This window comes from Jaculus jaculus, chromosome 6 (assembly GCF_020740685.1).
Source record: "Jaculus jaculus isolate mJacJac1 chromosome 6, mJacJac1.mat.Y.cur, whole genome shotgun sequence".
Lineage (NCBI taxonomy): Eukaryota > Metazoa > Chordata > Mammalia > Rodentia > Dipodidae > Jaculus > Jaculus jaculus.
In genome coordinates, this window is record NC_059107.1 from 13,823,273 (window position 1) to 13,846,607 (window position 23,335).

The following is a 23,335-nucleotide window of genomic DNA, read 5'->3' on the forward strand; positions in this document are numbered from 1 at the left end:
GCCTTTAAGGGGAGGTGCCGGAGGACACTGAATCAGGCTTTGTGGGGGCATGCTCAGCTGCAGCTCCCAGCATTTTGCTCCCAATGGGCCGGCCTCACACCCCTCTCCTTCTTCCCAGCCTTGTTTGTTGGTGCAGCTTGTTACATATGTACAAAATAGGCTTACTGCACATGTTTGTTTTTTGTTTTTTTGTTGGTTTTTTTTTGTTTTGTTTTGTTTTTGTTTTTTCGAGGTAGGGTCTCACTCTAGCCCAGGCTGACCTGGAATTCACTATGGAGTCTCAGGGTGGCCTCGAACTCACGACAATCCTCCTACCTCTGCTTCCCGAGTGCTGAGATTGAAGGCGTGCGCCACCACGCCCGGCACGTGTTTGTTTTTTTAATGCTGGGTCCTGGCCCTGGGTTCATGCTGTCAGAGCAATGTTCATGCACTCCAAGGGTTGCTGAACATGAACTTCAGTGAACATAATTTGAAGTCTGTCGTATTTCCCTCTCTTCACAAGCCACTGCTTGCATTCAGAAATCGCATTTGCTGTGTCCCTCCCCTAAGGCTCAGCCCGCCCACCACAGCAGCTCCTGGGCTTAGTGCCTCGTGCTGCCCTTTCTCTTGCCTCGCGCCTCCTGGCGTGTAGGCGCATGAGCACACCATGCCCTCACACTGCAAGCAAGCAGGTGTTCTGATTAGCCGTGTGTCCTTGCCACCCGGGGGTCGCCCTGCTCTCCCCGTGTCCCTACGTTAAAAAGGTACCAGACCTGTGCGATGCTTTGTGTAAGGTTTAGGGTAATTCATAGCCAGCAAAACATGCTGAGCTCGGACTGAAATCATTAGATCTTCCCCTGGCCACTGAATGGAGCGGAGAATCTTGCAGGCCTCCAAAAGCGTCGTGACCATTCCTGCTTCATTCATGTAGAAATTTAATTAGCTAACTAATGGAGAATTTCGCAGATAGAGTATCAGATACAGCCCTCTTACATTTGCATGTTCTTGCACAAGATTTTTCTTTTCAAAAGGATTTAATTTTAGTATATGTGCTGCCGAAGCGAGCACAAGATTTTTATAATATGTAGGAAAATGATACTCAGAGCTAAGTTCCAAGATAAAACCTTGGCTAAGAAGCTGTGCATATAGATGCAGACAGAAGTGAGAGCACACGTTTACAATCAGCCACGCCTGGTTCCGATCTGCGCTTTAGTTTCCCGTAACTGCACGGCCTTGAGCCAGCTCCTGACCACCCAGAGCCTTGGCGCCCTTGTTTGTGAAGTGGGGCTGGCTGTGTTATCTTCTCCCTCATTTGCTGTGTGGATTGGATGAAAAGGCACATAGAGGGCCCCACGTCGCCTGATGTGAGAGGCTCCATGTGTCACAGCATCAACGGAGGTTCAAGTCCATGATAATTTTACAGAACCAGGAGAGACCAGTCCAGGGATGGCACCCAGAACCTGGCACAAGCTAGGCAAGCACTCTACCAGTGAGCTGTGTTCCCAGTCCTTGGAGTTTTGAGACAGGATCTCACTGTTTAGCCCGGACTGGTCTGAAATTCACAATCCATTTGCCTTGGACACTTAGTGAAGGGACTGTGTGTGTGTGTATAGAAAAGTAGCTTAGCAACAAGCTCCTTCTGATTCAGTTAGGGAACCTCGTGGGTCCCACAGGATAACAGAGGATCCATCTGTGGCCAGGGCTCTGGATCTCACCCAAACCATGGCCAGCTGAGCAGCCCCACTCTGTGTGTTTTGCCTGCAAGCATCCATAACGTCTTTCCTTTGGACTGCTGCTTGGAAGTTGGGAAATGGCTAATTTAATGTAAAGTTCCACCACGGATGGCATGGAGTAGGGAACCGATTTTGCCAGGCTCTCTGAAGTCCTCGCCTGACTCCCAGCGCGTCCATCCGCACTTCCCCTGGAGTCACAGTTGGAAACAACCAAAAACTGTGCTGCATTAGGTGCCCAGGGGCTTTGAGGACCTTCCAGCCAATTTCTGGTCACCAAGAATACCTCTAGAGGAAGAAAATCCCTCTCCCTGACCATGGCTCTATTTGCACGAGTCCCTGTCCATATGTGGACAGTCGTGGGTGGCAGAAGTCCCTGTGTCCGTGCTGGAGGCCCTGTCCCCTCCTCCACAGGAGAGCAGCTGCCCCAGCCCAGTGACCTTTTTCCAGAGCCAGCTCTTGTAGACATGCCCATGGGGCCCCCAGGGAGAGGCAGTGCCATGGAGCAGGATGCCATCCCTCTGTCCCAGCAAAACGCCTGCCAGCACTCACTCAGGACTCAGTCGGTCACTTCTCCATCATAACCTCTCCCTTGCAGCCTCTCAACATTGCCTACAGCCACATCTACAGCTCCTACAGGAACTTCGTGGGGCCCCCGCACTTCAAGACCATCTGCAGGCTCCTGGGCTATCAGGGCATCGCCGTTGTCATGGAGGAGTTGCTGAAAATCGTGAAAAGCCTGGTAAGCAGAGAGGCGCCAGTACCAATGGGGATGGGCCCAGGTGGGGCTCAGTGTTGCCTTTCTCCGTCTGCCGAGGCACTCAGCTGTGCCCACAGACACAAGCCTTCCATCCCTGGCCCTTATTTCCTGATAGTTCTGTGTCTTCTAACACCACTCCGCCCACCTCTTCTATATTTTGCCTCCCTGTCTGTGGCTCAGAATTCACTTCTTGTTTTTAAAGGATGGATGGATGATTGATAGATAGATAGATAGATAGATAGATAGATAGATAGATAGATAGATAGATAGATCGATCTGTGAGTAGAGAGAATGGGCATGCTAGGGCCTCTTGCCACTGCAAACACACTCCAGATGTTGAACCCGGGTTGGTCAATACACCAATATATACCAACGTAACCATCGGGTTGCTTGCTTACATGAACCCCTATCTTCAAAAGAAAAGAAAAAATACATAGTAAATGCACAACATATATGTTGGTGTGTCCTGTTCCTGTGCCCCTGGCAGACATCTCTAATCAATCACCTACTGGCTAACAGACTCCCAAGCTTTGGTGCCCTTGGGGTTTCTGGGTGACCAATGTTAATACTGCACTAGCTGAAAGGAACTTCTGTATCCTTAACCCACCATGCTATGTCTGGCCCAAGTATAGTCCTCTGAATTCACTTAACTCTCCATAACACTGCTGGAACAAGGCCAAAACATGTGGACAGTAAGCCCCTGGAAATCAAAACGACCAAAGAGAAACCGTTTATAACCAGGTATGAAGTAAGCCAGGTTCCCTTCTACCTCCATTCTTTGGCGGCAACTGTGCAAAGTTATGGGTTGTTAAGGACTCTGAAGCCAAATCCAGAGTCAAACGGGAACACGTGGCAGTGGATTCAAGATGTCTGCCTTGGATACAGAAGGGAAGAATGGGAAAGCGCTCCAGATCTGCCGAGCTTAAATTAGATAATGTGCCTTAGCGGCCACGGCGCGCTGCCCACGCTTTGCCGAGCCTGGATTTTTTTTTTTTAATTTTTTTTATTTTTATTTATTTATTTGAGAGCAACAGACAGAGAGAGAAAGAGGCAGAGAGAGAGAGGATGGGCGCACCAGGGCCTCCAGCCACTGCAAACGAACTCCAGATGCTTGTGCCCTCTTGTGCATCTGGCTAACGTGGGTCCTGGGGAACCAAGCCTCAAACCGGGGTCCTTAGGCTTCACAGCAAGCGCTTAACCCCTAAGCCATCTCTCCAGCCCCGAGCCTGGATCTTACGCGCATCGCCAACCCTTGTTAAAGTCTGCAAGCCCCGGACGGGAGAGAAAGCTCTCTTTTTGTCTCACAAAGGTTAAGAGGGATGTTTTCCTCCTCTCATGCCTGACTCTCAGGTCTCCACAGACCCCCGTGCCCCACAGCAGCCGGGCCTTCAGCCCAGAGGTGCACCTCCCTCACCCGGGCTCTTCTCTTGCAGCTCCAGGGCACCATTCTGCAGTACGTGAAGACACTCATCGAGGTGATGCCCAAAATCTGCCGCTTGCCGCGACACGAGTACGGCTCCCCAGGTGGGTGACAGGAGGGAATGCACACCCAGCCGCTGTAACCCGACTGGGGGTTCCTCGCCAGTACACCAGCACACCAATAAAGCTGATAGATCCCCAGTCCTTGTCTTACGAATTTGAAGGACTAACAGAGGGTAAGGTGTAAAGGGACTTTATTAGCTTAAGAAAAGGAAGTTCAGACAGTTCCTGCCACGTGAGAGGCAGAAGGGGATAGAAAGCCCATGCGGGGATCCCCCCTCCCCATCACCCCAGCCCTGGAGGTTCAAGAGTGATGAAAACCAGAAAGAGGCCATGCCCGCCTGGTCAGGAGCTGCTTATAATCTCATCATGGTGGACTTCACGCCCAGGCTCAGATGAGTCTGAGACAGTGCTGACTGGTCTGAGCTCAGGAAAAGGTCAGCACACATGAGTCGGGGGCAAGAGAGGACTGACTGGATGAGACAGGACAGGGTGCTGAACCCCGGTTCTGCTGGCATCTCATTTTCGGGCCCTCTCCTAACTAGCTACGTGAAAATAAAGCTCCCTGACCGATGCCCTCTCACGGTGCTGGCCCGGGGCTCTGGCTGTGTAAACCTAGACCGAGTCTATCCAGCCAGTCAGCTGACATCTCTGGCTTTACCGCCAAGCGCAGTCACTGGCTGATGAGCCCGGAACCTGACTCGCTCCCTCTGAGCAGTGTCCTCTGTCAGGGGTGGTAAATGATGCCCGTGGGGCTGCCGTGCTGGACTGCTGGAGAGGGCAGCACGTGGGAGAGACGTGAACAGTGATAGAGGGTGTCCGCATAAATGTTTCCTGAGCTCAGCACCTAGGAGACCTACCGAGGAGGCCGGTGCCCCAAGTGGTGGTGCCAAATGGCATAGCTAAGCCATGAAATAGGTGCTTTTCTACGGCTCAATATGGGAACCTGGTAATAGGGATAGAAGCTATAAATTGGGTGCCTTATTATTCTTTTCCCTAAAACTAAAACTGACATGTTCTGGACCCAGTAGTTGAGAATAGGAAAGAAATGAGGCTGCCATCCAAGCCCAGCTGCCCACTTACTGGCTGCGTGGCTAAGGGCACGCCACTTACCTTGCCTGAGCCTCATCTGGAAACAGGGCCAACAGTGGCTGGTTGGTGGTAATATGAGAAATAACGGAGATACAGCAGATAGAACACCTCACTCAGAACCTTACACCTACAAACTATAACCCCTGCTATCATTAGGAATTCAGGTCATGTTTTGGAGGGACAGGTAGGCCGAAGCTGATGCACTGGTGTCCGTCGATGTGACTTCATATGTTCCAAATACTAACCCTACACCAGCCTCCCAAGCTGTGTCTGGTATTGATCCCTGCGAGGAACCCCCAGCCCCGGGGGGCCCGCAGAGGGATGGGGATGGGGGGCATCGCATGGTCTGAGGCTCTCAGCGTCGGTGTCTCACTGAGTCTCGTTGACTGTCCCGTGTCTCTCAGGGATCCTGGAGTTCTTCCACCACCAGCTGAAGGACATCATTGAATACGCAGAGCTCAAAACAGACGTGTTCCAGAGCCTGAGGGAGGTGGGCAACGCCATCCTCTTCTGTCTGCTCATAGAGCAGGCTCTGGTAAGTCCCATGCCCGCGGGGATCAGGGCTTGTCCAAGTTGAGGGCTCCCCCCCCCCCCCGCCTCGCCCACATGCTAGGGCTGAATGCAGCCCGGGCGTGTGCTCTTCCATTTTCGGGGTCAGAAGGAGTGAACAAGGGGTGGCTCTGGAGTCGCGCAGACTGAGGTTCAGGCCCCAGCTGGGCCAGTCACTAGCCAGACCCACACCTCAGTGCGGTGGGCCAAATGTTCATTGTCTGTTCACTCCTAACGCATGCCATGGGCCGGGCGCAGAGCCCGGGGAAGCAGCCGTGACCAGTCCCTGTCCGTGCCCCGTGTGTGTTTATCGCCAGGCACAGTGGGCGTGCATCTTGGCAGTTCCACGTCACAGTGGGCACAGCAAGATGTAAGAGAGTAGACAACGGTGCGTTGCCTGCTGCAGGCCAGGAGAGCTCGGAGTCACGCCCACAGCAGTGCAGCCCCAGCGACCGGCGGAAGCCTAGGGGTGTCATTCACGGAGCTGATACGTGTTCACGCAGGGCTTGGTCATTCCTAAGCATGCTCAGTTAGAGGTTATAATTTTTTTATTTATTAAAGAGAGGAGAGAGAGAATGGGCACACCAGGGCATCTAGCCACTGCAAACGAATTCCAAATGCATGCGCCATCATGTGCATCTGGCTTACGAGGGATTTGGAGACTCAAACCTAGGTCCTTAGGCTTTACAGGCAAGTGCCTTAACCTCTAAGCCATCCCTACATCCCAGGGGTTATAATTTTAAATGTAGACACATTTAGAGCTGTGCTTAGCTCAAAGTAGCATAAAAAAGTAAAGTGAAGGTCTGGGTGTGATGGCGCACGCACTCTGGAGGTAGAAGTAGGATCATCGCCATGAGTTTGAGGCCACCCTGAGACTACATAGTGAATTCCAGATCAGCCTGACCTATAGTGAGACCCTACCTTAAAAAAAAAAGGGTAACATGATAAATATTTCTGGGCATGCTCAACTTACATCATAGAGCTGTATTTTTGATATTTTATTTATTAGAGAGAGAGAGGCACATAGAGAGAAAGAGAATGGATGCACCAGGGCCTTTAGCCACTGCAAACAAACTCCAGATGTATGAGGCCCTTTGTGCATCTAGCTAACATGGGTCCTGGGAATCAAACCGGCGTCCTTAGGCTTCACAGGCAAACACCTTAACCACTAAGCCACTTCGCCAGCCCCACACCATAGAGTTTTACTTGAACATGTAAGAACAGATTCTCTGAAGGTGTGCTGATTGGTACCAGAGCCTGTTCCTCAAGGAGCCTGTCTTGTCCGCTAGCCCACAGTGGACGTAGAAGTGATATACTCACAGGGTAATAATCCTTTGAGGAGCAAGAACAGGATCCGGAATGCGTTGTGACCTAGGCGCTGATGGAGAGCGCCCTGCAGGGTGCCTAGATAATGAGTAGAATCTCTATGGGGAGACAGGCTGAGGGAAGAGGCTAGGCTTACCTTCAGTCTTTGTGATGAAAAGCCAGGATGTTACACTGCCCGTGAGCTTAAAGGAGAGAGGTGGCATGCTGCAGTAAGAGCTGAGGCTCTGCCAGTAGTTGTCACCGGGAACCAAATGTGCCTCCATGGTTCGAATGCTCTCTAAGAGCCCGGGAGCACCCCTGCTTCTGCCCACAGGACCGTCCGTCTTCACTCCCGGGCCTGTGTCTGCGGCTGTGACTCGCGGGCTCTGGTCACTCCCCGTGTGTGGTGGCCTGGGAACTCTAGGGGTGGGGTACCTAGGGCAGCATGAGCACCGGGAAGAACTGCAGGAGGCTGTGCATGCGGGGGCGTATAAGAACTCTCGGGGGGCAGCGGGGCGTTCTCGGCATCCCTTCACCTACTCACTCAGTGTAGGCCATCAGGAGCTGACTCGGTGCCAGGCGCATTTCCGCGGAGAACGGCCACAGAGTGTTTCCCGTCTGTATTCTGGAGGGGGAGGTGAGCGAAGCGCTCACCGCAGTGACGACAGGGTACGGGGGGCACCTGCAGTGGGGGCACAAACAGGGCAGCAGTGAATGGAGCGGCCCGGGGCCGAGGGGTTGGACTTTCTTGGAGGGTAGAGTGATGTGTGTAAGGAGCAGAGAGGGCCATCCTGATCAGGAGTAGAGAGGCACAGGGGACGAAGGCAGGAGCTGAGGGGCAAAAGGCAGCCAGCGATAACATCCGAGTTGGCCAACTGGGCCTCTGGTCATGAGCCATTGTCACAGGCTGCCAGGGGCTTGTGAGCAGGAGAGGGACGATGCAGCTTTCTCAGAGGCTCCATGGGCCGTGAGGAGAAGCAGCGACTGGACAGCGTGAAGGACACGGCTGTTTACAGCCCGTCTGGGGGTCACCATGGATGGCACAGGTCCGTGGAGAACGGGGCGGGAGGGGACACAGGAAAGCGGAGAGCTGCGAAAGGAAAGCAGGCAGCGATGCCCAGAAGAGCTGCCGAGGAGGAGCACAGAGGGCTCCTCGCTGTGGCCAGTGTGCCTCTCCCAGGCCCGCCCTGGCGCAGAGGCTGTGAAGCCAGGTCGGGCTCTTCCTGCATAAGGAGCGGTTACTCAGGTGCTGCCCTTCAGTGGAGGTGGCTCCCCATTCTCTAACAGGTTCTCCACACGGGCTCAGTGGGTCTGGGTTGCTATAGCAACGTAGCCTAAGGAAGTCACAGGCATAAGTAGGAAGAAAACCAAAACAAAACTAACCAAAGGCACCAAAGAAGCAGGAGGTTGGGAGGACTGAGGACTTCGCTGGACCAGGCCAGGGTATCTTGGGAGACGGACGACCAGGGAGATGTTTGTCAGCACCTGACCCCAATTTCTGTACACCCCAGTCTCCGTACCTATCCCTGTGGAAGAGAAGACCCTCTCCCATGAGCACCCACACTCCAGCCTCCCTGGGACCCCAGTGAGGAAGTGGGGGCCACTGCAAGGTGCAGTTCAGCCAAGGTCACTCAGCAGACAGCAGGGGCAAAACAAAAACATGGGTGTCGTGGCCCGTCCCAGCTCTCGGTGACGGGCAAGGTGGGGTGACATAGGCAGGAATCGTGCTTTCCATTGGCATCTTCTTTGCTTTCTGTTTTGAGAACTGGGGGACTCAGCTGTGACTGTGCCCTCTGAGGTTAAAGTGGGGCCAGAGATTCCTAGAGCTTTTTTAGTGTAGAAAGTGGATTAAACATTTAAGTGACATTATCTGTTGTTGCCTAAAAGAAGGAGAAAGGAGGGAGGGGAAAGGAAAGGAGAAGGGAGAAGGAAGGGAAGGGGAAAGGCAGGAGAGGAAGAGAGAAGAGGGAAGAAAGGAGCTATTGGTTGAGGAAAAACCATCTATGTCAACTGTGGACATCTGCTGTTCTGAAAGAGTCTGAAACAGCTAAATATTAAAAAAGAAAGATGATCTCATAGCTTCTCACCTGTCAACATGAAAAATGGTGAGAGACAATGTTGAGTGAAAAAAAAAGAAGGCAAGTTCCTACACAGGGTGCACAATGATGTCACCCGTGTCAAAGCAACAAAACCCACCAAGTCAAAGAGCGTTGAGAAGCCAATGTAGGAATGAGCATGCCGAGCAGCCAGCAGACATTTTCTCCAGATATCAAGGAGGAAGGGACTGGGGTTGGGGCCAATGGGGTCCTTCAGCCTTATCAAGAATGACCTCAGAGCTGGAGAGATGGCTCAGTGGTTAAGGTGCTTGCCTGCACAGCCTAACGACCCGAGTTTGTTCCCCAGTAGGCATGTAAAGGCAGATGCACAAAGTGGCGCATGCGTCTGAAGTTTGTATGCAGTGGCTAGATGCTGGCATGCCCATTGCAAATAAATACATGCATACATACATACGTGCATACATACATAAAATAAAATTATTTAAAAGATACCTAGGGTAAGAATGACCTTATTTGGTATTAGCAAACTACATATGTGTATTAGAATTGACCTAAGATCAATTTAAAAGTAGTAATGTGCAGTCGCTTTAGGAAAACTAAGAGGATGCTGCAAGGGGCAGGCAGGAAGTCGTTCTCCATCCCGGTGTTGGGTTGTCTGCCTTTTTCTAAGACTCGCAGTGTGGTCTGTTGCTACAAGTTGCAAATTGATAAACGTGCTTCAAGCACTTTCTCTCCTTCAAACCTTTCTAACAGAAGATTACTGATACATTTTTTTTAGTATCTAGGCATAGAGAATGTAAGTTTGAAAAGGTCGTTTACTTGGACAAAAGCATTTGTTTTTCACTGTTGTGCACTTTATTTCTCAGTGTTCAGGATGCAGTCTTAGTATAGAAACCTGAGTACCTTTGGGTTTTCTCTTCTTGTCGGGCTTCTGCACACGTGCAATCAAATGCATACATCTTAGGAGTACACTTAGATCGAGCAACGAGTCCCCATGCAGGTCTGAAAGCAGAACAGCTACAAAATTGTAGGCGGCTCCCCATGCCACCTTCAGCGCCCGAAAGTCACAGTGACTCCGACTTCTTCCCCCAGGAATCAGTTTTGTTTGTCCTTGAACTTTATGGAAATCGAATTATGCTGTCTCTTTCCCCTGTCCCATTTGGCATCTGTCATTTGACTTTATGTTGTGGAGCTCATGCTCTGGATGGTTCGTGTTTAATTGTTGCCTCATCTTCCCGTCGCATTCTTGGAGTAACTGAATCACTGATTTCATTGTGAGGTGGGTGGGTGTGATCTTGATTGTCAGTTTGGCTGGCCTGAGAAGCCCCAGACGGTCTGTGCCGGACATTTCCAGAGAGAATTCAGTGTGTGGGAGGGAGGACAAGTGGCAGACCATGACTCTTCCTGAGTGTGGGTGGCATCTCCCAGTAGGCTAGGAGCCAGAATGAACGAAGGAAAAAGGAGAGTGCCCGCCAGGGCAGGCATGTGCTCTGTGCTCTCTGGCCACCATGGTGCCTCCTGCTGTGATGACGCTCTGCGACAGTGGACACAGGAAAGCCTGCCTCTTTGCAATCCCGTCAAGCGGTGTGTCACTGACTGACACACCGTGCATTTGGGCTGTATTCACTTTGGGGGCCGTTATGAGTACAGCACTCGGCTACGGCAGGTCTCTGCTCTCGTTTCTGTGAGAAAAACACAGTAGTTTAGGTCCATGGGCCTTGCCAGGCAGTTTTGCAAATCAGTTGTATCAGTTCGTATTCCCATGCAGTAGTGCAGGGGCGTTTCAGTGTGTTCACACCCTCCTGTGCATTTGAATTTGTCCACCTATAACCGTAGCCGTTCTACTGAGCATGTCATATCCGTGGTTTGGGTCACTGAGGACCCCGGCCTTGTGCAATTGGATGCTTGGGCTCTCTCTTGTTTTTTTACTTGTATGTTTCAAAATTTTATGTATTTATTTCTGTGTGTGTGTGTGCGTGCATGCACACGTGCACACACATACATTAGGACCTCCTGCCACTGCAGACACCAAACATGCAACTTTTTGCATTGGGCTCCCTCATAAAATGCTGTTCAGAAATTTTGCCTATTTTTTTTTTTTTTAGTTTTACTTATTTATTTATTTGAGATCAAGAGAGGAAATGGGCTTGCCAGGGCCTCTAACCACTGCAAATGAACTCCAGATATATGTGCCCCCTTGTGCATCTAGCTTACATGGGCCCTGGGGAATTGGACTGGGTCCTTTGGCTTTCCAGGCAAGCACCTTAACTCTAAGCCATCTCTCCAACCCACTTTTGCCTTTTTATAATTGAGTGTCTGTATTGGTTTATGGGTATTATTTACATATTATGAATGTATGTGTTGCAAAGGAATTACTGTGGCTTATCTTTTTGTGGTTAGGATTGTTTAAGGATTAGTGTAGTTCCCATTTTCCTTATCACAGTTGGCACTACAGTTTAGTCTTCAAAGACTAAATCAGCTCTTGACTACACCATTTATTTGGAATTCACTGTTGTGTTTATCAGGAGGCAGAAATCCAATTTTATTCCTTCTCTTGCTAAAATGATATTCTCTCTCTAAATGAAAGGTAAATGTGCTGAATTTTGTCTTCTGTTGAATTACTGCATAGCCCTGGCTGACCTCCCAGCTAAGTTCTTTCTGCCTCAGCCTCCAGTGCGCCATCTCATACAGCTTGATTGTTCATCAAATATCTAGTTGTGGTTACAATAGACTCTTTTTTAAAAATATTTTTATTTATTTGTTTGCCCGTGCAGAGAGGGAGAGAAAGGGAGAGAGTATGGGTGTATCAGGGCCACTTGGTAGTGCAAACGAACTCCAGACCCATAAGCTACTTTGTGCATCTGGCTTGACGTGGGTGCTGGGAAGTCAGTTCCAGGCCAGCAGGCTTGGCAAGCAAGTGCCTTTACCTGCTGAGCCATCTCCACAGCCCCACAGCGGACTACACCTAATACCTGCAGAGTCTGTTCTGAAGTGAACCAGCACTTCTTGAGCATCCATTTACACGTCTCGTGTTGTTAAAAGTTGTTGCTATGAATATCTCGAGTTTCTTCCTGGCCTTGGAAATCCTAAGTTGGTCATAAGTTGGGGAAATATGAATCACCTAGTTGTTATTCACACTCTGGTTTTCTGTGCATGAGTCAATTATGTCTTGTGCCCACGGGTTCCAGAAGGCTCAGTTCGTATGTACGAGAGACCGAAGGCCTGGTTCCCGGGAAGGAGGCAGCCACTCCACCTGCTCATTTCTCCTCGTTTGTGTTGGAGTAAGAGCCAGTGGTCGGTGGCTGAGGTACGGCTGCTTCTACAGGAGGTGAGGAGAGGCTGGAGCCAAACGCAGTGATTCAAATGATGGTCACATCCGGAAAGGCCCAGACCCCCTTCCAGGGCTGGTTACTCAGCCTCATGCCCTTGTATCTGGATACCTTTGTTGTAGTGTGTGTCCTGAACCTAACTGGATGCTGAGTGGACAGTTCTAGACTCTACCCACTAGATGGCAATGGCGTCCATGCTCAGATGTGACGACAGTGGCTCCAGATATTGCCCGATACTCAGAGGACAAAACCTCTCCATATTGAGAATCACTTCTCTGGGACATCACATTTTGCAGATGGGAAAACTAGGTCAGTTATACAAATAAGTTGTGTCCATTTGCATTCCAACTCAGCAGTGTAGGGAGTTTTAATTTCTTTACCTCCTGAATAGTTGAATTTGTCCATATTTATTTATTTATTTATTTATTTTTCGTTTTCTTGTTGCTTTGTTTGGTTTTTTGTTTGTTTATTTTGTTTTTTGAGGTAGGGTCTCGCTTTAGCCCAGGGTGACCTCGAATTCTCTATGTAGTCTCAGGCTATCCTCAAACTCAGCAATTCTCCTACCTCTGCCTGTCCAGTACTGTGATGAAAGGTCCTGAAAATTTTGTCCATTCTAATGCGTGTGCCTCTCTTATCTCATTCTTGTTCTCAAGGCTCTGACTTCCCCAGGGTTTTGACTAGTGCAAGACCCCACCTCAAAAAACCACACACACAAAAAAAGGAAATGCTTGCATTCTTTGAAATGTTTTTATTTAGCCGGGCATGGTGGCACATGCCTTTAATCCCAGAACTCCGGGCGGGGAGGGGGCGGGGTCAGAGGTAAGAGGATCATTGTGAGTTAAGGTCTGAGAATTCCAGGTCCGCCTAGACTAGAGTTAGACCCTACCGTGAAAAATACATCCATATACATTTGCAAGCAGAGAGAGAGAAAAGAGACAGAGAGAACGGGCATGCCAGACCCTGCAAACATACTCCAGATGCATGCGCTACTTTGTGCATCTGGCTTTACATGGACAGTGGGGAACTGAACCAGTGTCATTAGGCATTGCAGGCAGGTGCCTTAATCGCTAATCCATCTCTCCAGCCCAAATGCTTACATTCTTGAATGGACATAATCTGGACGGGTAGAAAGTACTAGTCAAAGCCCATCCTTGACTGTCCATCTCAGGCCCACTCCACATTTCTGCCTATAACCCTGGATAGCCATTTGCTTGAGAAAAGCTTTCTTAAGATACCCATGAAATGCAGTCCATCCCTTTACACAGATGCCCTCAAGCTGTGCCCCTCTTCAGCTGGGGTGCTGCTTCCAGAGCCAGGTCACGTCACTGACAGGACGGAGCCCAGCTCTGTGTGGCGCGGCCATCGAACTCCCACCGTGGCTCTCCCTGGGCCTGGCTCTTAGGGGCGAGTGTGCGTACATCTTTCCAGACGTGACCTACCCTGGAACAAAAGCCTGCTGCGGTCATCTGGACCTGGAAATAAAAGTCACTGGTCCGACAAATGCCTGAGCATCCCACCCGGAGGGGCTGCAGAGTCTCGTTCCTGATAATACTGGTCACTGTCTAGTCACTCAGATGTCAGCCTGGAGGACAGCCCTTCCCAGATGGGCAGAGCTTATCATTAGTTAAAAAGTCTCAGTTGAAAAGTAAGATGGGGCTGAGAAAATGGCTTAGTGGTTAAGGCACTTGCCTGTGAAGCCTAAGGACCCCAGTTTGATTCCCCAGGACACACACAGACACAAGCATTCACAGCCCAGTGGATCTGCTCATCCTCCACCAGGCAGTGTGAGGCAGGGGCCCGCAGTGAGCTTCACCCAGAGCCCGGACAGTCCTTGCCACTTCACCAGCCTTCTCCTGCCAGCTTCCGTATTAGTGACTTTTCTATGAGGAGACACCAGAGGACAGGCGCCCAGGCAGAGGGCTTGGAGCCCTTACACTAGCCCTGCAGCTTTGCCTTGTGGTGGACATCTCCAGACACTGGGTGGTAATGGAGTGCGGCAGTGGTCTCAATTGGGGATGCTCAGGAAAATCTTCTAAAACATCGCAATGTCCAAGCCTCCCATCCCACCCCAGGGAAAACAATCTTTACTGCTGAGCCTGCACTTCTAAAGGCTGCACCCTCTAGCCCGGCACGCAGCCAGAGTTGTGAAGCCCTGGTAGAGAAGGACTTCTCTTAGACAAACTTAGGCAAGACATCTTTTGTATCAGAATTTGCCATCGCTGCACAGCACTGGCTGTATAATCTACATAATCATTTGTTTAAATCATCTTTAACTTGCATCACAATAGGATGACCACTTTCATTTAAAAACAATCATTGCTATCATCAGAAAGCAACCATACTGATAAATTTAATAAAAATAAAAACAAAACAAGGGGTGGGGTATAGTTCAGTGGTAGAGGGCTTGCCTGGCATGTTTAAGATCCCACAATTGATCCCCAACACTGAAAACATAAATTAGCATGAAGAATGAAAAACCAAGATTACCAAATCTTAGAAAGGTGTTAATCCACGCTGGTTCCAAATGAAGACTCTCCTGAAAGGTGTCAGAAAAACTCATAGGAAACCCAAAAGAAAAGAATGGGTGGTTTCAGTAATGTGTGTGTGTGTGTGTGTGTGTGTGTGTGTGTGTGTGTGTGTGTGTGTTGTGTGTGCATGCACATGCACGCATGAGGAAGCCAGAAGATAACTATCAGGTGTCATTCCATCTGGTGCCGTGAACTTGCCAGGCTAGACTGCTGGTCAGCGAGTCCTCAGGTTTCACCTGTCCCTGATATGGGATGACAAGTGCATGCCACATCAGGGGTTTGTTTTGAGATCAAACTCGGATCCTCATGCTTGCAAGGCAAGCTTTTTACTGACAAAGCTCTCTGCCAGCCCCTAGATCTTTATTAACCAGATTTTGACACCCCCTCCGATCCCTTTCCCACCTTGGAAAGTACTGACCTGGACCCTGTCCGCGTGCACTCGGGGCCAAGGGAAAACCACTTCCTAGGCCAGTTTCTTGGCTGCAGGTTATTCCCAATAGATCATGCATGATTCTGATCCAGAGAATAACTCTGTCATTCCAGTGATTGAGGGAAGTGGAGGCTAGATATAGTCATCTGTGGCATTATTCAGGGGAGGCCCAAGTGAGAGAGAAAATGACACACGACGCGCGTTTGTCCCACTCAGCTAGGGCAGGATTACAATGCTGACTGATAGCTTGGGCTGCAGAGGGCCGTGAGATGGAGGCCCGTGGCACAGACGGGCACAGTGTGCCTTGGGTGGGCTTGCCTCTGTTACCAGTGCCTCAAACGAGGGCTGAGACCACAGCTCATATTTTCCATGTGGGGGGCTCTGAGTGGGTGTGGGAAGCCTTACTTCTGGCTTATTTCACAAGCTCTTCAGGAAATACGTGCACTAACAGCCTGTGCCTCCATATAAGGGAATGTCTGGGGCACGGGCTGTCTGGCCAGCCCAGTCCCCAGCCCCCTTCACACCAGAGTCCAGGTCCTGTTGGGGGGCTTAGCCTGTAATTTTGGCCTCAATTTTCTCCACCTCCTTGACAAAGGCAAACGCCTAATACATTGGTGGAATTCATCGATTTTTGTTGCCTCGAGCCGTAGAACTAAACACTGTTCAAGAACGTACTCTTCAGAGATTGGTTTGATGGCGCCCCGGTAAACAAGCTGACAGTGGGGGTTTCTCGCTCAGGAGCAGAGCCTCATGGTGAGTCTATTGTCAGTCCACAGAAATCTGACATCCTTGCCGTAATACTAATACTAATTTTTTTTTTTTTTTGTATATGCACACTGACACTTTAATGATACCCTTCGGGCAAGAGAATTCAGATCTTTGACCTCGTAGACTGAGCAAGTTGGGAAAACTCGTTTGTTTGTTTTGTTTTGCATTTGATGGAAACCCTAATGGCCCATCAAATTTAAATTAAGTGTACACGGAAAGAAGATGTTAAGACTGAAGGCAACGCAGAAATAGCATATGACCCCCGTGAAGAATTCAGAGGCGGTTCCTTATGATACATGACTCCCCAACCTGTCCACTTTCACTTTACTCCGAACAAAAGACAAGTTTCCTAGTAGGCCTTGTCTCAGTGACCCGGCTAGTAATGGCTTCTCTCCTAGTCACAGTACGTTAGTGGTCACCATATTATAAGAATAATGAGCGCTAGCGTGTCCCGCTTGGTCCATGCTAATGGAACTGAACAGCGCTTTTCACTCATCAGCTCCACCCAGAAAACCTTCGGCAGTAGCCGGATCGCAGAATAGTCCCCAGTTGTTTTTGAGATGGACTCCCACCATGTAAGCCGGCAGACACCCCCCCCCCCCCCCGCGCCTCCTGCTCCCTCCAGCGCTGGTGTTACAGGCATTGGCACCCAGCCTGCCTTGAGCACTTCTGTTTTTGTAGACAAATGCCTTAACCGCCAAGCCATCCCTCCAGCCCCACTTCTGTTTTGGTAAAGTAGCTGCATATCATGTGCAGTTTCGAAAACACGTTATGGTTTTTAAAAAAATGATAAATTCAAAGGGGAAAGCCGGGGGGCAGGGTATTACCATGGGATATTTTTTATAATCATGGAAAATGTTAATAAAAATCGAGAAAAAGTGATAAAAGGATGTGGTGGCACACGCCTTTAATCCCAGCACTTGGCAGGCAGAGGTAGGAGGATCACCAGGAGTTCGAGGCCATCCTGAGACTACATAGTGAATTCCAAGTCAGCATGGGCTAGAGTGAGACCCTGCCTCAAAAACAAAACAAAAAAAAAAATTAAATTAAAAAAGAAAAAGATAAACATTTCAGGAAAGGATACGTGGATAGATTCTGTGGTATATGGTGTTGAGTTCTTAGTTTATTTGATCAGGATACTCAGTGTCAAGGAGCGTTACGTAGGAAGATGGCCTTGCGTTGAGGAGCTGCGGTCTTTGGATATCAAACGCTGAAATAATGAGTACCCTGAAACATACTTTGAAGTGATTCAGTAAAACAGAGCCAGCATGGCACAGTGCTCATTGTGACGCTCCACGGGAAGAATAGGGATCATCACTGTCCTTTCAGACATGTTATATAATTAGAATTTCTCAGAACGCAAAGTTGAAGGAGGGGAAAGAAAAGCGCACCAGGGATGAAAAGGTTCCGAGGTCAAGGACAGTCACGACGCTCGGGGCAGGAAACACATCACGACAGTGTTTGTTTCTTCCCTACTTTCACTAGCTGGTAAGATTTTTTTTCAGTTACATATGCCCCAAAGCTACTTCTAACCTCGTTTTCAAATTTCATAAAGGAGTCTGATGGCGCTGAACTCCTCTTCCCCAAGTTCTTACTGAGAAGCCCATTGATTCGCTGCCAGGAAATAATCAGTTCAGATGGGGGAGAGGTGAATAAAGACAGCGAAGCTGGCCCGTCCAGCTAGAGGCCACATGGGAATGCGGGTGGCCCTAAGAGAACACCCTGGCGGCCTTCTTCCACCCACTGGTCACGGCCAGAGAGCCTTCTGTCCTCAGGGATGTAGGAAAACAAACTGCTTTCTCCTCTTGCTTCCTGTGGGAGAATGTCTTAAACCCATCTTCTCTGAGGACCACTGCCTTGGGAGGGAGAGGTGATGCATGCATCTGAAGTTCATTGGCAGTGGCTAGAGGCTCTGGCACACCCATTCTCTATCTCTCTCTGTCTCTGAAATAAATAAATACATAAGTAAAATAAAAGAATTACTTTTCAGGGTTTTTTTTGTCAAATTAAACTCTTAAAGTGGTACCTATCCAATGTAGAAAATGCAATAAATATGCAGAAACAGGACACATCAGGAGGAGGCGCGTCAGACAGACTGTTTTCAAACACCTGAAAGCCCTTCTGCATGGAGCATTTGTTAAAAAGCATTCCACAGTTTACACAGCTAAAGAAGAAAAGATCGTAGTTTTGTCATTAACGAGGAGAAACATCCAGACGTGCGAGGGAAACCAGAGGAGGAGGGTCTGTTCGGAGCCTCAGCCCCCTCGCGTGCCTGGACATTTAGCTTTGATTCCGCGTGACCATCGCGGCCGAGCGCTCAGTGTGTAACAGGCAGTGTTCACTCGAGAAGTGGACTGACATGTACGTGTCAAAAAGGAGGGGCAGCCCTGCCTTCGTGGAGTTAAACTTCAGTGGGGGGCTAGATGTGACTTTTTCTCGTGGATCTGTGTGTGGTGTCTATGCATGCGTGTGGGCGTGTTTGTCTTGGTAGGTGCGTGTATGTACAGACACATGTCCATGTGTCTCTGTGAGTGTGGAGGCAAAAGTGGACATCGGGTATCTCCTTCGATTGCTCTCCACCTTTTTTTTTTTTTCTTTTTTTGAGATAGGGTCCCTCACTAAATCTGGAGTTCACCCATTCAACTGGACGAGCTGGCCAGTGAGCCCCAGAGATGCCCACCTCTGCCTCAGAGCTCTGGGATTGCAAGTGTGTGCCACCGCATCTGGCCTCTGCATGGATGATGGGAATCCAAACTCGAGCCTCCTGCTCTCACAGCAAGGATTTTATCCACTGGGCCATCTCCCCTGCCCAGAAAAGTAGATAGTAATCAGTCACCGGAGCCCAGATGCTAAGAAACAATGGGACTCTCTGAGGACATTTAACAAAGGCATGTGCCAGGGAGCCTTCAAGGAGTCCAGGAGGCTTTCTTCGAGGGTTGGTGTTTGAATTTACAAAGCAGAGGCAGGATGACAGAGAAGGAGAGACAGAGAAAAGCTAATGTGGCGGGTGCACAGGTGGCTCATTTAGGTAACAAAACACTGACTCATAGAGCCAGGGACAAGTTGAAAATGACCACTGCTGTTGAGCCTCACAGGTCTGGAAAAGGCTCTGTCCAGTGGGTACTGGCCTGAAAAGCTCCTAGGCAGAGCGGATGTGGCAGACGGGATTCTCTGAAACCCTGATCAGACAAAAGGGAAGCCATCCATTAGCTTAGGCTCAACAATGGAAGTTTGTTCCGTCCCCCAACAGGCTTTTGTCTGCTCCCACCATCCATTTCTTTAAATACATAAATATATATATACTTACAGACAAACAATGGTATTTCCCTCCCCTTCCTCACTTTCCCCTTCATAGCTCTGCTCTCGGTCATATCCCCTCCGTCTCTCCATTAGTCTCTCTTTTTAATTTGATGTCATCATCTTTTTCTCCTATCATGACAGTCTTGTGAAGGTATTGCTAGGCACTGCGAGGTCTTGGGTATCGAGGCCAAGTTCTGTCCAGACAGTCGTATGTAAGGAGTGGTTCCCTTCCTTTGGCTCTTACATTCTTTGTACCACCTCTTCCGCAATGGACCCTGAGCCTTGGAGGGTGTGAGATGTTTCTGTGCTGGACACTCCTCCGTCTCTTTTTCTCAGCACTGGGTTGCCTTTTTTGGTCATCCCAGTGGTCATCGCCATCTGAAAAGAGAAGCTTCTCTAACCAGAAGTGAAAGTAGCATTAATATACAAGTATGAACATTAACTGTAGTGCTTTCAGGGCAATTTGGTGAGAGTAATATATGCATTTATCCAGACAACAGCAGGCTTTGTACCCCTAAGGCTCATGACTTCCCCTGCCATAGGCTTTTAATTAGGTTTACAGTCCCAGGCAAGGCCCACTCTATGGCAAGTATTCCTTCCCATAGAGTGGGCCTTGCCTGGTACTGAAAACCTAATCAAAAGCCACTGTCCGTTTCTGTCTTCGGCAATGATCTCAGCTAAGGAATGCCAAAACTACCTCCCCTGCACAAGGGGTTACATAGGGTGTAGCCACCTTATTATGCAAATACACATTTAGCTCCTCCTCTAGGGTCTTCCCACCTCTCTCAGAGGCCAACTCCCACACCTTCACCCCACCCCATCCTCACCTATGTAGCCAAACGGCATTGCCAAGTAAAGAATTTGCTTGAACCAGTAGCTGATACATCATTATCCAAAACTCTCTGGGCATCTAGTTTGCAAACTTGGATGAAATGCTCTCATCTCCTTAAAGGAAATCTGAAGTGTGAGAATGTACTATAAGAATGACATATGGTAAGCTGGAGAGATGGCTTAGTGGTTAAGGCACTTGCCTGCAAAGCCAAAGGACCCAGGTTCGATTCTGTAGTCACCACATAAGCACAACGTGGTACATGCAGTGCTGGAAGCCCTGGTGCATCCTCTCTCCCTCTCCCTCCCTCCCTCACTTTCACATAAATAAAAATAAAATATTTTTTAAAAGAATGAAATATGGGAATGAACTAGGAAATGTGATTCTGTTAAAATTTATTTTTATTTATTTTTGAGAGCAACAGACAGAGAGAGAAAGAGGCAGATAGATAGAGAATGGCCATGCCAGGTTATGGACCACACAAAAAACTTTTCCAGAACATTGCTGTGAGATGCTTTTTCTGCTAAGTTTCTATCTTGTAACTCTCCCTGAAGTTAATCTTCCAACCACGTAACCCACCAGCTTGAAGTTGACGTAGCCAGGTTTCCTCTGCCTTGGCTCACCTTTGCCCTGGTCAGCACAGATGCCCAGTTTTAAGAAGGAACGTTAAGAGGGTCTGAATGACCCCAGGCCAGGCTCTTTGCTCCACGTCCTCAGTGACTTGGTTGTGCTCCTGGCTCAGCAATGCGGGCAGGAGTGAAATATGCCCACCCACTTGAAGAGGACGCACGCAAAAGTAACGTGTTGCCCTCAGAACTGGCACGCGGCTGTTGAAAACAGCAGGTGTGCTTGTGAGTACATCTGTGGACAGAAGTGTGAGTGTGCACACGTGTGAGTGTGTGCTCTGGACCAGCAGAGTCCAACAGGTCACACCCTTAAATCCCTTTCCTTAACGTGTTTAAAGAATTATTTGCAATCAAAGGTTCCTTGCCCCTCGCTCACGTTGCCTGTCCTCTGCCCGTTGGTACTGGCTCCGCACATGTCACTGTTTCTCGCTGCTCAACGAAAACACCAATGAGAGTCAGCCCGCAGAAGCCACAACCACAGAACCATCAGCGCCGCAGTGACGGCAGAAGCAGCAGGCTCGCTCCCGGTTTAAACGACTTCCAGGGACAGCTGCCTCCTCTGACATGCAGCTGTCTCCTTGGGCAAATGTCTCCTTTTGGGCAAATGAATCCAGGAGTCAGCTTCTGCTACTCCGGGGCAGTGGCCCTGTTGTCCCTAAAGCAGCTCATCTTATAAAAATGGGTAGAACCGTGGCATTGCTCTTCTGATGAAGGACTCCGAGCCTTCGTTTCCTTCCTCCGTTCTCTGAAGTGGCTTCCCAGATAGTTCACCCGCGGGAACAGAATAGAAAGTTGATGGCTCATGCCGCAGGCAACCGTCTAGATTTCTAAGAGCAAACAAACTTTTGGAAGAAAGACAAGACAAATTTGCCACTGGGGTTATAATATGTGCACCACTTCTGCTTGAAACAGCTTAAGTGACCACACCTCCCAGGACCCACATGATTCCGTTGCTCCTTGCCTGTAGCTTCCATGGTTCCCTTTTACCATGATTCTACACTGACATAGGTGTGTCTTGGGCACGCTATGTCAGAAACATAGGCAACACACTTATGTCTTTCAATGAAGTCAGAACTGATTAAATAAGAAAGTCCCAAGGTGTGGAGATTTCAATGGCAATTTGCCAAATACTTCCACTGGCTTTGACTCAGCCGAGGCAAACGCAGTTCTTTTACTTCAGTCTTTTTTTTTTTTTTTCATTTTTGGCTTGCGTACGTGTGTGGTACATGTAGTACGGTGTGTATGTAGTGTATGTACAAGCGTGTGCAGATCTGCAACCTGTGCACATGCGTGCAGAGGCCAGAGGAGAGCCTCGGGCAACCCCTCTTCCAAGTTGCTTCCTTGAGACAGAGTCTCTCACTGGACCTGGAGCCACTGGGTTTCAGTCAGCCGGGCAGAGCCACAAGCACCGGTTTTCCTCCTGCCTCCGCCACCGTTCCAGGCTCCAGGCACGTGTGGGCACACCCAGCGCTCTGACACAGGTGCTGGGGATGGAAACTTGCCAGCTCTTTAAGCTTACCTGCCAAGTGCCTTTACCTGATTTTTAACATTTATTACTTATTGATTTACTTGTGATTTTCTTGCTTATGTGTATATGATGGTGTGAGTGTGTGTGTGGACGTGTGTGGACATGTGGGTGCACATAGCAGGTGATCAGATGACAGGTCAGCGGGGGCCGTTGCTCTCACAGTCCTACGTGTCCACTTCTTCATGGGGTCCAGGTGAGGAAGTTATACTGATTCCTTGGTCCAGTTTTGCCAGTAGGTTCTTGGGCCTGCTTTTCTTGGTGTGATTTTAATAAGCCCACGTGCCACTATAGTCCCAATTCAGTCCAATATATTTATAAGGAGTGAATCTTCCTATCGGCCTCGGCCACATGGGTGGTGTCGGGCAGATGGTGCCGTTCATGTCTTCATGCGTCCACCCGGATTCAGAGTTTCCTCCTCCCTCAAGATGGATTCCCTCAGAACAAGGCACAGTGTGAAAAGCCACAAGTTTACACAGTACGTGGAGTAACTTGGAGCAGGACCAGCCCAATCCCAACACCAGCTTAGTTGCTGTCCCAGGGCCTTTGCCCTGGAACTAAATCCACACAGCTGGTTTCCTCACTTAAATCCATATTCAGCTATTACCTCCCTCCTAAGCCTTTTCCCTAACGCCCCAAATTAACTCCTTCCTCATGCCCGGTCCCTCTCTAGCGTATTACCCAACTATCGAGTCGATCTCTGCAATCTTTCCCTGAGTTTGTTTTCATGTCGCTATCAACTGGAGTTTGCCATGAGGGCAGAAATCTAGTCTCACTGGCTCGACGTCATGCCTGCAAAGCCAAAGGACAGTGCTGGTGCTTAACAAATATTTGTTGGGTGGACAGATGGATAGATCATGTGTTCTCATTCTTAAAGGGATGCCATTTAGACAGGTCAATTCATTTGTTCATCTGAGAAACATGTATGGGGTGACAAACTTACATTTGTTTATTAAGTAGTTAGTGAGAAATATCATATGCTAGCCACGTAACTGTGAGTGGTTACTGGGAGTAAGAGGGAAAAATAGAGAGATTGGCTCAAAGTCCGA

General features: G+C 49.3%; 1 protein-coding gene across 2 annotated transcripts in view; it reads left to right on the forward strand.

Moving 5' to 3' along the window:
* The window catches only part of Cyfip2 (cytoplasmic FMR1 interacting protein 2), a 129,251-nt gene that overhangs the window by 93,310 nt on the left and 12,606 nt on the right, over nucleotides 1-23,335 (forward strand). For both annotated transcript variants that reach the window (XM_045151495.1, XM_045151496.1), the window contains 3 exons: nucleotides 2,308-2,451; nucleotides 3,903-3,993; nucleotides 5,445-5,575. In XM_045151495.1, coding sequence (XP_045007430.1) covers nucleotides 2,308-2,451; nucleotides 3,903-3,993; nucleotides 5,445-5,575 — 366 coding nt within the window. The remainder of the gene's footprint in view (nucleotides 1-2,307; nucleotides 2,452-3,902; nucleotides 3,994-5,444; nucleotides 5,576-23,335) is intronic.